Source organism: Antechinus flavipes, chromosome 2 (assembly GCF_016432865.1).
Source record: "Antechinus flavipes isolate AdamAnt ecotype Samford, QLD, Australia chromosome 2, AdamAnt_v2, whole genome shotgun sequence".
Taxonomy (NCBI): domain Eukaryota; kingdom Metazoa; phylum Chordata; class Mammalia; order Dasyuromorphia; family Dasyuridae; genus Antechinus; species Antechinus flavipes.
In genome coordinates, this window is record NC_067399.1 from 619775240 (window position 1) to 619790459 (window position 15220).

At 35.4% G+C, this 15220-nt stretch overlaps 1 protein-coding gene across 4 annotated transcripts in view; it reads left to right on the forward strand.

Moving 5' to 3' along the window:
• The window catches only part of PTPN20 (protein tyrosine phosphatase non-receptor type 20), a 159612-nt gene that overhangs the window by 64378 nt on the left and 80014 nt on the right, over nt 1–15220 (forward strand). For 2 of the 4 annotated variants that reach the window (XM_051981907.1, XM_051981908.1), the window contains 2 exons: nt 198–235; nt 10469–10533. In XM_051981907.1, the coding sequence (XP_051837867.1) occupies nt 198–235; nt 10469–10533 (103 nt within the window). The remainder of the gene's footprint in view (nt 1–197; nt 236–10468; nt 10534–15220) is intronic. The other 2 variants (XM_051981906.1, XM_051981909.1) reach the window with 1 other exon arrangement.

A 15220-nucleotide genomic window follows, 5' to 3' on the forward strand; every position in this document is an offset into this window, starting at 1 on the left:
GGGTGGGGCAATTTACTTAGTTGAACCTAATCCTTACCACTTGTTCATAGAACGAGAGCTCTTTAAGCTGATGAAATTGAGGCCCAAGGCAATATAAATAAGTTCCATTGACAATATGATTAAATCATTTACAATGGGAAGAACCAAGTAATATATTTGATACATAATTCTCTCTTTTTTTTTCCTTTGCTTTTCAGAGTTGGCTACCCAGTGATCCCTCGGGGACAATATATAGGTAAGACTTTTACTTTCCAGGGGAAATATTGTAAGTAAACCAGTTGGATTTTGAGGATGAAGCTGGTTAATTAAATATGAGACTGTGAGGTAGGAAATCGTTGACATTTTCAAACTAGAAAACAACACTCTCCAAGGGTACATTTCCTTTTAATTTGAAACTTCATTAAATCATGTCTTGTCTCTATTTTAGTTTAAAAAGTTTTAGCACAGCTAATCATTGATAAAGGGGTTGAATCTGTAGGAGTAAGAGAAATTAGTGAATATGATTGAGAAGAGCATGATGAAAGTGAAAAACAAGCTGACAGAATCAGTTTTGGAGTAGAAACAGATCAATGAGAGATAACTTAGTTGAATTATTTCATTTCATAGGTAGGGAGCTAAAATTTTCTGTACATGACAGAAATCAGGATTAGAATCTAGGTTTTCTGACTTAATAGCTGGTATTTCTATAGTGTTTTAAGGCTAGCAAAGCACTTTAGAAATATTATCTCACTTAATCCTCACAATAATCTTGGAAAAGTACTGTTACTATTATGTCCATTTGATAAGTAAAAAAAAAAAACTGAGGTATATAATTTGTCCAATGTCAAACAGACACTTATTAAATAAGTTGAATTCAGGTCTTCATAAATCCCAAACTAATACTCTACATACTAGTATAAGGATGACTAACTAGATTTAGGTCTACTATTATTCCAATACACTTCTTTTTGATTCCTGTGAGGGTCAACTCTAATGTTTTCTATTGAGACACAACTATGTCCCAACTAGTGCAGATAATGAATCCTGAAGTGGTTGTATTTTTCAAATTCTTATTGCACATTTTCATTGGGAAATACTTAATGTATTTGAAATAATTATAACTTTGAATAGTAAAAATTTAAAAATGGGACCATTGTAAGGGAAATTCATTATTTGTACCAAGTTGGAAGTAGCTATAATATTGTTTGAGAGGTAATGTGTTACAGTGGTTAGAGAGGCTGTCTTAGAGTCAGGAAGTTCCAAGTTTTAGCTATAACTCTGACATCTAGAGTCTCAGTACAATAATCTATAAGTCTTTTGGGACACCCTATAAGTGACTATGAGTGTGAGCAAATCATTTAACCTTTAAATGTTCTAGGACTCTTATGAAACTATAAATTGTAACGCAAATATCCATTTGCATCAATAAAAGGAGTTTCTTCATGGGGACTTCCTTATACCAATGAAGTCACTAGTTTTGTCCAATCTCTCTTCCTCCAAACTCTGTAGGTATTTTTCTTCTAAGTTGTATGAATAAAAATGTTATGTACGATTGCTAAAAACCAATATGTCCAGAACCATGATGTAATCATCCTATCAAATAAAGGCCATTGGGAGGACACAAGATAATCTTGCTTGCTGGAAAAGTGAAATATTTTTTGAAGCAGTTTTGTGTCAATAATGAAGAATATTTTTGTCAGAGACAGAGCTTGGGAAAGCAGTCTTGGGTGGATCCCTACCAACACAAGGACATCTCATTTATCCAAAATTATCAAGGAGTGAAGGAAGTGCTCTGCAAAGATGAAGTTATTAGACAACTTGTTTATTTCTTTATGCACCCAACTTTTTATTTTCCTGACTTTGGATAGAAATTTTTTAAAGATATACTTTACACAACCCTGCTTTCTTAGACAAAATATAATGAGCATATTTTAAATTTTTCCTAATGACTTTTTGTTATTGTCAGAGTGCCTGTCTCTAATGGCCCATTTCCTTGTCTTTTAATTTGTTTTTCCGTTTGCCATTCCTGTACTTCATTAGCTAATTTCCCTTTTCAGAATTCCAGGCTATGTGATATTGGCTCTCTTAGTTCTGATTCTTTGAACTGTCTTCTTGTGTAATCTGGAATGTACATCAGACTATGTATAACTCTCCTTTTCTTATCTATTGCAAAAGCTGACTGCATGAATTGTGGCTTCCCTGCTAAAGCTAGGTGAGATTCATCTATCCTGTTAGAAATTCCTAGCCTCAAAAGAAACTCAAAATAGAAAAGCCCTCCTTTTCTAGTACATGGTGTCTCCATTAGGAGAATCACATGAGAAGTAAGAGAGATACTGGGTTATGATTTTCAAATGGGAGCTCCTACTATCCCTCAGCCCAAATTTGAGTATGTAGATCTAAGAAAGAAAGTGCTGGACCTGGAAGCCTAGAAAGATCTACATAAGAATATTACCCTAGATACTTTCTAGCTGTGTGTCCTTGGATGAGACACTTACTTTCTTTCTGCCTCGGTTTCTTCATTTGTAAAATGAGAAGGGTTGAATGGAATGATCTCTAAGATGTCTTCCTGTTCTAGAGTTTTGATTTCATGGTCCTTTCTTTTAATGGTAGAAATAAGTCAGAAACAAGATGATGATGGTCCACATTAACCTATTGTCCATGTTGTCCCTCTGCCATGGTATGCTACACAAACAACTTTATTTCTAGATGTTGGATCTATTGACATCTCACAAGAATTTTCTTTTCTAGTGTAGAGAAGGGATGACAACGTGATGTGGTGGAGAAAATTGTAGAATTTTGAGTGTGATATTGGATAGGTCACTTATCCTCTTTAGGGCTGAGATCTCTCAGCTTCTGTCCAGAGCCATGGCTCTCCCCTCATTTCTTTCTTTTTATTTTTATACACACACACACACACACACACACATACACACACACACACACGTGTGTGTGTGTGTATGTGTGTGTATTTCTGGTTGTACATGTATATTCATTTTTAAAGACACATTTCCTTATGAATCATATTGGGAGAGAAAGTTCAGAATAAAAGGGAAAAACCATGAGAGAAAAAATACAAAAAAAGGGGGAGAAAGTCAACATTGCATGTGTTGATTTACATTCAGTATCCATAGTTTTCCATCTGCATGCAGATGGTGTTTTCTATCCAAAGTTTATTGGGATCGCCTTAGATCACTGAACCATTGAGAAGAACCAAGTCTTTCATAACTGATCATCATACAATCTTGCTGTTACCATGTATTCCTGGTTCTGCTGGTTTCACTCAGCATCAGTTCATGTAAATCTTTCCAGGCCTTTCTAAAATCAGCTTGTTTATCATTTTATATAGGACAATAAATTTCCATTATTTTCATATACCATAACTTAGCCAATCCTCAATTGATGGGCATCTACTCATTTTCCAATTCTTTGCCATGACAAAAAGAGCTGCAACAAACGTTTTTGCACATGTGGATCTTTTCCCCTTCTTTATGATTTACTCATTATTTCTTAAAGGTTGATGTTATATGGGAGTGATGAGGTTTTCAATGTGGTTAACAGAGGAATTGATAAAAATTAATCCTTGATGCAAGCAGGAGGAAGGCTCTGATAATGGAGATCAATTTTGTTTCTTAGTCCTATCCTCTAAAGATAATTTAGTCAGAAATCTAAATTATGTCAAGAACCTGAGGCTAAATTTTCCCAATAAAACAAGTTATAGCCCATGCCTTTGCTGCTACCTTCTTTTGGATCAGCCAGTCATGGCACTCTACCTCGGGATGTTTTTCCCCTTCCCTTTCCCTCATGCCACATAGTATCTCCCTTAACTCCACTTTGTTTCTCAACTCCCCTTCTTCTCCTTACAGTTAACTAACTTTTTTAGGGTGCTAAGTCCCTTTCAGGATTTCCAGCTAAGGGCATGCCCCAACTTCCTGGAGTGCTCTCTTTCTACTAGGTAATTGTGAATTCCACTGAGGAATTGGTCTTTTATATACTCTTCCACTCTATTTCATACTTACCATTCCCAGTGTCTATTGTATCCCTTCATTTTGTCTGTAACCTATTCCCCTAAATAAATCTACCTTTTGCCAACGAGAATGGCCATCATGAATTCTTCACATGACGGAACCCCTACTTTTTGTGCCTGCCATCATTTAGTGATCACATCATAGATCACATCAGAAGATACTAGAACTTAGAGTTGCCTATGTTCTCAAGAGTCAGAACATTAAGGGAAAGCATCAGACTCTCCCAGCATCAGCCCCCAGTCTTTCCATTCTCTAGTAATTCAAGTGCAAGACTCTTAATCCACTGCTCTCAAACCATAGGATTACATACTGGCTACACATTTGCTGTCCAGTCATTCTCCATCACTCAGACACACTGATTTATAACAAACACTCTACTTCCAGAAAATTGCACTGACTAAATCACTCAACCTCTGCTCTGCATTTTATCACAAACACTGCTCACATTCTAATTCACTCATTTCACAACTGCTTTATATTCTATCACAAATATGTGCAGAGGCCAAGTCTTGCTTCCATGCTAAACTCAGCATCGAGTCTGTTTTGATGATTTTTTACAATCTGGGGAATAACTAACAATTACAAGCAGCTGTGAACCCCCTTTACCTTCTGTACTCAGCAGTCTATCTTTTAAATTGTATGTTCTCAGAATCTGGGACTTTTATTCTGGGCACAAACTTCTTCCTCTCCTATGTATATCAGACATCTTTCTTCCCTTCAAGGTGCAACTTAAGTCTCACCTCCTTTGATTTTCCCCCTCTACTCCCAGTTCTTTTCCTTGCATCTCTCCTTTACATTTTTCATAGATTCCCTTTGTCATAATTATTTGTCTCTATATTGTTTCTTTTCTATTATATTGTAAACTTAGTGAAAGTGTGATTTGTGCCATACCCATCTTTGAATTTCTGGCACCCAGGGCTTTATCCATAGTGATTAACTTGAATAGAACTGAGTAGATGCAAATAACCAATCCAGGTTATTATGAAAGGCATTATATAGTTTGTAGGGCACAAAGAGAGGATTGTTTTCTGGCTTGGAGAATTGTCCATTTGCCTTATTAAGCTTTAAAAGACTCTAATTTTTTCCTTCCTCTCACTGAATTTTTCCTTATTCTCATTGAACTTCATCTTTGTTTACAACTTATTGGCCAGATTCTTAGAGAATTTCAGGGGCAGAGGTTCCCAGAATAGCCATACTACTATTACAGGGAAAGAGAAGGAGTTGAAGACTTGTTCTGAGTTATCTGATATTTCTTTACATTCTTATTACCACTTCTGGCTATCCAAGGAAGCTTCCTTAATGGTCTTTTTTTATCTTTTGAGTATAGATGAATCCCTTCACATCTTCTTGAAATACAATGCTCTTCTACTCTCAATTTCTTTTTCTTGAGTAAGATATATCTTTTCATTTATCATATTTTGGTCATGAGTAGTAATCCTAACAAATCTTAATGATATCATAAAGTCATATTGAAGAGAAGAAGAACGAAGGAAACAACATTTATTAAGTGCTTACTCTATTGCAAGTACTATATTAAGTGCTAGGTATACAAATACAAGCAAAAAAAAAAAAAAAATCCATGCCCTCAAGTAGCTTCATTATAATTGAAAAAGACACACAAAAGGGTGCTTGCTATAAAGGGATCTGGAAGGAGAAGGTAGAAGGTTCTCAGTGAGAAGGAAATGGTTTTGAGTACCAAAATATCAAGAACATAGACTGGCTTGAGCCCTTCTTTCTATGAAATGGAAGATCCAGAAGCAACTCACCAATTGGAAAAAAAAAAAAAAAGGTTGTGGACTAGATTTGTGAAAAATTATGTCAGGCTGAGCAGGTCACACAAGAGTTAGGCTATTCTAGCAGGGGTCCTCAAACTTTTTAAATAGGGGGCCAGTTCACTGTCCCTCAGACAGTTGGAGGGCTGGACTATAGTAAAAACAAAAACTTTGTTTTGTGGGCCTTTAAATAAAGAAACTTCATAGCCCTGGGTGAGGGAGTTAAATGTCCTCAGCTGCTGCATCTGGCCTGCGGCAGTAGTTTGAGGACCCCTGTTAGGTCACAAAGGCTTCAGGCACCAAGTTATAGAATGAGCTTGAAGAGTAGAGAAGGCAAGAAAGTCAGGACCAAAGCAATGTTGAGATCTTTTGGAAACAATGGAATATCTGAACAGATGCATATTTTATCTCTCCACTATTATTTTGTGTAGATCACTTAGTTCCCCTCTAATTTTTCCATTTCCTCTCCAGCAGGCTTGCCCTTCTAGCTCCCATCCAGTTTTTTTTTTTTTTTTTTTTTTTTTTTTTTTTTAATTGTTGTTGTTGTTATCTTTCTCCCTTAGAATATACTATCCTTCAGGGTAGAGACTATATATTTTTATTTGTATTTGTATGCCCAGCTCTTAGCATGGTATCTAGCGCATAGTGTTTAACCAATGCTCTATCTATTTATCTACCATTTATCTATCAACTTATCTACTTATCAGTCTATTGATCTATAATCTATTTTCTACCCATACACTAATCTATTTAGTATCTACCTACCCATTTACCTATCCATTTATCTCTCTAATTCTCTGTTTATCTACTAATCATATTGCTGTTACTCTTGTCTTTCTACTTATCAATCTATCATCTTTTTATCTATCTATCTATCTGTCTATCTATCTACCTACCTACCTACTTACCTGGTTATATACTTATATAGCTATATGTTACTTCCATCTCTCTCTCTCCCCCCTTCCCTCCCTCTTTCCTTCCCTCCCTCTCTTTCTCTCTGCATCTTATCTACACAATAAATATATATGAATATAGTGTATAAACATATGCATATAATGTATATTATACATTATACATTGGATACATACACACACACATATATATATACATATATATGTTCTACAAGGTATTCACACATATACATATATAAAGAACATGATTTACAAGAGGAGAAAAAGGCCCTCTGAGCATTTCAGGATATATGCCCTTTTTTCCCTTGTCTTGTACATCATGTTCCCACTTTAGCTTTCACCTTCAAAATCTCTATGTTTCTGGATTTCCATTCCCTCTTTTTGTTTTGCATCTTTGTTTTCCCCCTGGGGATTTTCTTCTATCCAAGTTGTCTGATAAGCAGGAGTGCAGAAAGACATTGCTGAAGCTCTGCAGCCTGCTCTAGCAGGGAGTGACCTTTGCAGAAAGCACATAGGTAGAGCAGCTTTTGATTGCCAGAGGCATACCATTGAGGCATTTCTCTGCAGGTCACTAGAACATCCTACTGGATTACTGTATTTGTCCATAATGCATATGACTCTGTATGTCAACATGGCTGATCAGTCTTCTGTACTGGGACTAAATAAGAGTCATTGTGAATGACAACTCAAAGAGACAAACTTGGATAATCTCATCTAGAATTTATTCTCCTCTTTATGTCTTCAGCTAGAGACATTAGAAAAAGAGGGGATTATAGTTATGTTTCTGGGAGGGACCCTTGTATGGATGGAGATGTGTATTGAGACTTTAACATATTTCAATTCACATTATTTTGGACAAGATGTAAATCACTCATGTGATCTGGTAAGTTTAATGTAAGAAGATCTGGTTTCCAGCTTATCTGTTATTACTTACATAATCTTGGCCAATTCTCCTGAGTCACAGTTTCCAAATTTGTAAAATGAGAATATTCAACTAGATAGCCACTAAGTTCCCTTCAGGTTTTAGAGTTTATCTTGAGTTGTTTTATTGTTGTTTTTGTTTTGGTACTGAAATACAGATGAAAGAGAGGCCTTATCCATCCTATTCTTTTCTTGTTTCTTTTCTGTTCTGGGACTTTAAAAATTCTGTTGAACTTCCTGCCTTAACTATTTTGGGGGGAAATACATAAAAAGACCTTCTATCAGATAATCCCTTCTGCCAGGGATCAGAGCTTTTACAAGTCCCCATATTAATCTTTGCAGCAAATTGTTGAAAATAAATAAAAATATTCTGTTTACAAAAAAAAAAAATGAAGTATGTAGAGAATGATGTAAGCTTAGTAACAGTGAGATCTTTTCTGTCATACTCTCCACAAACTAGGTCAGGCAAATTACATAATACTAGGACTCCTAAATAACTTTTGGATGTGACAGATGGCTCACTGCTTCTCATGACTACTTAATTTCTCTACTTCATATTGTTGATGTTGTTCAGTCATTTCAGTCTTGTCTGATTGTTCATGACCCCTTTGAGGTTTTCTTGGCAAAGATATTGGAGTGGTTCACTATTTCTTTTCCTAGTTCATTTTATAGATGAGGAAACTGAGGCAAACAAGGTTAAATGACTTGTCCAGGGTCACGTAGCTAGTAAGTGTCTGAGATAAGTTTTGAATACAGGAAGATGACTCTTTCAGACTCTGAGTCTCGTGCATTATCTAGTTGTCCATTCTCTGCCCTATAATGGAGGCTTATGTACCTTACAGACAAATGACCATTAGGGTAATCTGCCCAGGATCTTATTTGCTCATTGTAACTTTACCTCCCGATATTTACAAATGGAGATTTTAAATCATAATAGAGTGAATAGGGAAATGAAATGCTATTTAATTACATAAATCATTCTGATGATCCTAAGAATTGGTGGTTAGTGAGAACTAATGAATCTATTACATTAGTGAGCTGAATTTAGAAAATTTCATGTACAGCAAATCTATAGCAGATGCTCATTTGGTAGAAGAACATTAACGATGGCCTACAGAATGTCAAAGCCTCAGTAGGAAAAGTACCAGTTGAAAAATCAGATCACATGAAATGGAGTCCTGTTCTGTCCCTTACTGCTGTGTGATTTTCAGGAAGTCAGTTTCCCTCTCTATATTTCAGTTTTCTTAACTTCAAAATAAAGGGTTTAGAATGGATCAATAATGTTGAACTCAAACAGAATCAAGGGCCACTAAAATGAGCATTAAAATCTTTGTGGATCATGTATTGCCTTTATTTTTAGCCATATCATTATTTATATATACTTATTGTTATTGTATATTATCATATATATATAAATATATTATATATAACATGCATATTATAATATATAATTATATAATAAATATATGAATATATACATATATTTATATAATATTTAGAATATTATTCTATGATATATGGGATTTTTTATTTCATTAAATATTTCTCTATTTGATTTTAAGCTGATTTGTGCCCTGGCAGTATTGTGAGCTGCATGTAGCCCATGGATCACATATTGGATACTTCCAGACTAGATGACCTCCATGGTCCCTTCTAGTTCCAGAGCCTAAGAAATAAAAAGGGAAGGCTTTATTTAGATGTGGTGATGGTTTGTCTATAACATCCTCAACACGCAAACTTTGGAGCAAGCACCTGGTTTCCTTTGAGGTCCAACTAAAATTCCACCTTCCACAGGAAGCCTTTCCCAACTCCTCTTAATTCCAGAGTCTTTCTTTTATTATTTCCTATTTATCCTGTATATAGATTTCTTTGTATATATTTGTTTACCAACAGGCTCTCTTATTACATTGTAACTCCTTGAAGTCATAGTCTGTCTTTTGGCTCTTTTTGTATCTTCAACACTTAGTAGTGTGACTGGTTTATGTCACTCAAGTCATTTTTCAGTCATGTTTAGTGCTTTGTGACCCATACTGGCAAAGATACTGGAGTGGTCTATCATTTCCTTCCCTAGCTCATTTTACAGATGAGGAACTGAGGCATGCAGACCATAACTCATCCTTGACTTCCTGTTCAATCCCTGTCCATGTCTTCTATAAGTTCAGCACAAGGGTTCACCCAATGTGCTAGAAGCCTTTTCTTTTTTTTTTCCTTGAAAAAGAGATTGATTAAGCATTGATTAAGCACCTGTTATGTCCCCAATACTATGCTAAAGGATGGGAATACAAAGAATGTCAAGAATTATTCTTTGCTCTCATGCATTTGCTATTCCTCATTCATGCCATGTAATTGAGCCCCATTCTTTTTCACTTCTCATTTTTCTTTTGAGCAAGACTTTTATTGCATTTCTTCATTATTCTGTGTTTGCCACTTCTATCAGCCTGCTCACAGCCACCCTGCCCATCTACATTGCCCTTAGGGTAATACTAATTTTTAACTTTTCAGAGAGTGTAGCTTAATTATTAGTAGGTTAATAATACCTCCACTGACATACTGAATTCCTAGCATGCACGCACACACAATCGGTTATCCAAGTATTTCTAACACTAAATTTTAAAGGTTTCTGTAGGAGGTATAAACTAGAGAGAATGAACATGTAGGCTTAATTAACAGAGAATGAACAAGAAGGTATAAACTGACAGTAAGCTTATATGATAGGAAAGTGTGGGATTCTAATAATAACAACAATATTCAGAAACCTTACTCCAGGTTCACAATCATCTTTGAAAATATGAGAATGTGACTATATATCTAGATGGGGTCAGACTTTGCCATTTTATCTTTATATTTGTTATTTTTACAGCAGAAGACTTGAGGAAACAAAATTATGCCCTGCCATCTAGCACAGTGTATTCACCACCCACTGAGGTAAGAACTCAGATCTTCACAGACTGAAATGCAAAACTTCACAATGGGCTGCCAGTTATCCTTGATCGGATGAAATTTTCTTTCTGGTGGGGATTATTTTCCTTTTGGCTAGACATTTGTACTTAACCTGATCATGCTTTAAGTCACAAATCCTCTTAATTTAGTATTACTACTTTTGTTTCTGACTGTAGCAGATATTGAGTGAGTTTGGCAAATGAGAAAATCATCAAGATGAAACCCAAGACAATAGGGGTTAAATAATTTGCCTAAGGTCATATGGGTAATGATTGACAAATTTTGAATTAAAATATAGGGCTTTAGACTCTAAAGTTAGCAGCCTGGTATTGATAAAGCAAGTGATAATACCCATGGTCTCATGTTGTAGAGTAAGAAACAGACCTTCAGAAGAGGCCCACATAGCCACATGGCTAGTAAGTGGTGGAATCATACCCCCCACCTACAAATCTGGACCTTTTCTTCTAGGCTGTTCCATTTCTCACCAAGAGCAGAAGCAGTGAGGTTCTATAAAATTAAAGAGACTAGATTTGAATCTTGGATTTGACTTTTACTACCTGTGAGATATTAGTCAAATTATTTAACCTCTGTTAAATTTTCAAATTTTCAAAATGAGGGTACTAACCTCTTCTAGCCCCTCTAGGGGCTAGTTACCCTGACAAATGTTGAGATTTTAAAATATAAAAATCTTTACATTTTGTGGCTTTGGAGTTAGAGGATACATGTCTTAATGCTTACTTGATCACCACTTTTCCTGGTTTCAGTTTCCTCAACTCTAAAGGTAAGGGATTAGATGTAGAAGATTCCTTCCAATTTTATATCTATGATTCTATGGATCACTCAGTCCAGTTCTTTAGTTTGATGAAAGTATCTATGGATTTACTCACTTCCTTTAGCTTTGTCTCTGGTCAACCTTTTGATCTATAATTGGGTTTTTAAGTGAATCTAATCTTAGAAGGCAAAGTCTTGTGCAAATGACTTTCACTTTCAATTACAACTCTTACTATTAATGCAAAAACTAGTATTGTGAATTTGGATTGTAAATCAGTCTTTTATGATTTTGATTTTTGTTAAATTTTGTCCTGGAGCCTGATCTATCAGCCTTAGTTAACAGCAACAAGCTTCAGAAATTGCCAGCCGACTATAATACTATGAGGTAGATTGTATAATGTGAAAAGGAACATGTAAAAATGGCATTTTAGTCACAGAGATTTGAGTATTGAGGAAAATGTGTTGGTAAAAAAAAAAGGGCAGTCATATTATGGTTGAATAAGCCCTGCCCTTTATATTGTCAAGTAAATTATACCCTGTCATTTTGGAGAGTGCATATTTTGTTGCTGAATAACTCCCAGAATTTATCCCATCTTTGGTTTGATCACTGGATGGCTGTTGGCATCTCTGGGAAGAGCGCTTGGAATGTAGGATATTCACCAAGTCCTGAAATCTATAAATTTTCCTCTTATTGCATCACAGAGTGTGAAATCCCACTTAAAAAGCTGCCCCAGGAAGCCATCTCTGTGCCTTCTGGGACTGGCTCTTTAACAGCATTTGGTATCAATCAGAGGCACAGGAGGGCAGCAAGCAAAGACAGATTTTGGTTATTACTGGAGACAGTTTGATTTGCAGACACTTCAGAGGTTGAATATATCCACAGAGCCCACAGATGGAAGAGAAGAGACTCCTGAAAATTCACTCTGAAGATGCTTGTCATTTTGCAACCCATTAGACTAAAGTGGTCAGTTTAAAGTGGCTCCAGTTAATAGACCTGACATGAATTGCTTGTCTTCTATGTCAAATGAATCTTGCTTTATAAGAAAAATATATCATTTCAGTTGAGCTAAAAATGCCTTATTCACAAAGAGTGGAAAAAATAAGAGAAAAGTAGCAAGATGGTACAGTGGATAGAATGTCAGATCTGAGTTCAGATCTTACCTCAGATACTAGCTGTCTGATCCTGGACAAGCAGTCACTTGACCTCACAAAGCTTCAGTTTTCTGTAAAATGAGAATTATAATAGCATCTATTTCATAGGGTTGTTGTGAGGATCAAGTGATTATTTATTTATATATGTATATTTATATGTGTACATATACACACATAATATGCATATGTATGCATACATATATATATAAATTAAGATTTAGCTATAATATATAATTAAGTATATAATCTTATATACATATAGTGCTTTGTAAACCTTAAAGCACTATATAAATGCTAATTATTATTACTGTCATTTTCATTCATATTCAACTGTCACCTCATTTGGAGTTATCTTGGGAAAAATAATGGAATGGTTTACCATTTCTTTCTCCAGTTCATTATACAGAAGAGGAAATTGAGGCAAACTGGGTTAAGTGACTTGCTTAGGGTCATAGTAGGTATAAAGCAGTAAATGTCTGAGACCAGAATTCTAGAAGATGAGTCTTTCTCATTCTAGGACCAGCACTCTATTTACTGTCACTTGGCTGCCCTTGATATTATTATTATTACTTCAACTACTACTATTATTATTATTATTATGCATGCTTTTAAAAATAAAGACACAATCAGGGATCTTTTAATATCTTTCCAAAGCTCAGATCATTTGGAACATAGAAAATTAGAATTTAGATTTGGGGAAGGGGAACTTTAGACACTATTTAGTCTGACTTCATTTTAAAGATGAGAAAAATAAGTCTATTGTCTTAATGGAAAGAACACTGGACCTGTGAAGTCAAAGATTCATGGATTAGAGAGCTGGACAGGACCTCAGAATTTTTTAAATCCACATCCTCCCACTTTTTTTTAGACATAAAGAAAGATGTGAGTTCACATCTCATTTCTGATGCTTATCTGAATATCCATGGGCAAATTACTTAAAGTCCTTGACTCCCAATTTCCTTAATCTGAAAAAAAAAATAAGAGGGTGGAGAAGGTGGTCTCTTGGGCCACTTTAAACTCTGCATTTATGACCATAGATATAATCTCAGCTAAGAGAATTTAAATGGCTGACCTAAGGTTTCATGGTCAATTCAATAGACTCAACTGTTCTCTCTGTTTTGGAAATAGCATCCTATCTGTTGCTTAGTTCAACATATTCAATAATCGTTTCCACCTTCTGTGCCATATTCTTTTATTCTCCTACCTTCTGACACTGGTCAAGAATACTCTGCTTCTACAGATCGTTTCTCATCTTCATTTTCCAACTGACCTGCTTTTTTTTTTTTTTTTTTTTTTTTTTTTTAAAGGAAGACAAAACAGAAGGGTATTCCTTTTTTTCCTTTTACTTCCTATTTTATAAGCAAGATTAGTCTTCATTTTGAGCATAGTTAGCTATTACTTGAATATGGCAAAAGTACAGATATCACACTCTCTGCTGGAAGTGAGATCCTCAGTGCTTTCTTCTCCTGAAAGTTTGTATGTCTTCATCACTTGTTATCACTTTCCTTCTCACCTCATTAGTGACTTCTCATCTGTTAGTGCATTGACAATTAAATCCAACTTGCTTTTCCTAACCATACTAGTCTTTTAACTATTTTGTCTTGCCAACTTCCTTCTCTTTCTCCCCCCCTCCTCCAAATTCTCAAGTTTTCTTGAATTTCCCCTTGACAAATTCAGTCTTTAAACATGATTATGATTCCCAAATCCTTTAATACATGATTATCAACAAGCAAAGACTAGACTCCTAACTCAGGGCTCTACATTGCTTCTTAAATTTAATACATTTAACATGAAATTTCAAACAAGGGCTTATTAATATTGCAAATGGATATTGGAAAAATTTTTTTTGAATAATTGCATTTGGAAGACTGGGGCAGCTTAGTGGAGCAGTGGGTAGGGCACTAGGCTTAGAGTTAGGAATACTTTTTTCCCTGAGTTCAAATCTGACCTTAGATTCTTTCTAGTTGTATGACCTTAGGCAAACCACTTATACTTGTTTGCCTCAGTTTTCTCATCTATAAAATGAGCTAGAATAGGAAATAGCAAATCACTCCGGTATCTTTGCCAAGAAAACACCAAATGGAGTCTCAAACGTGATTGAACAACAACAAATTTAGAAGACTATATAAGGCCCACCTTCTTGGTTTTTTGGTAGTCTTGGTAGTCTTTTTTTTCTTTTTCTCTCTACCTTTTCCATTATTAATTTCCATATATTCTCATGCCTTCAAATCATCTTCTACCCTATTGGTTCTAGGACAGAATTCAGACTTCTCAGACTGGTATTTAGGATGCTCCACAGTCTGGTTTCCACCTACCTAGCCAGACTACTTCCTATCACTCTCCCTCAAACTGTGCTCCAGTCAATCTGTGTTACTAATAGCTCTCCAAACTCAACATCCTGTCTCCCTCCTCCTTGGATCCTCACAGATTGTTCCTTATTCTTGAAGTGGGATCCTTCTTCACCTATCTCTGAGAAACCCTAATCTTTAGAGAAGGCTGATTCCAGGTACTAATTCCTATGCAAAATTTGCCCCATTCCTGGCAATCCCAGTTCTCTCATTACCAAATTGTTAATATCTTTTCTTGTCTCAAATTACTTTGTGTTTCTTCCCTATGAGCACACCATATCTCCTTTCCCCTGTAATTAAATATTTATCATCTCCAGGCTAGTACACAGTGTAAGTTCTTAAAAAATACTCATTAAATTGAATGGATCAGCATTGCTACTATAATATCATCTTACAATGTA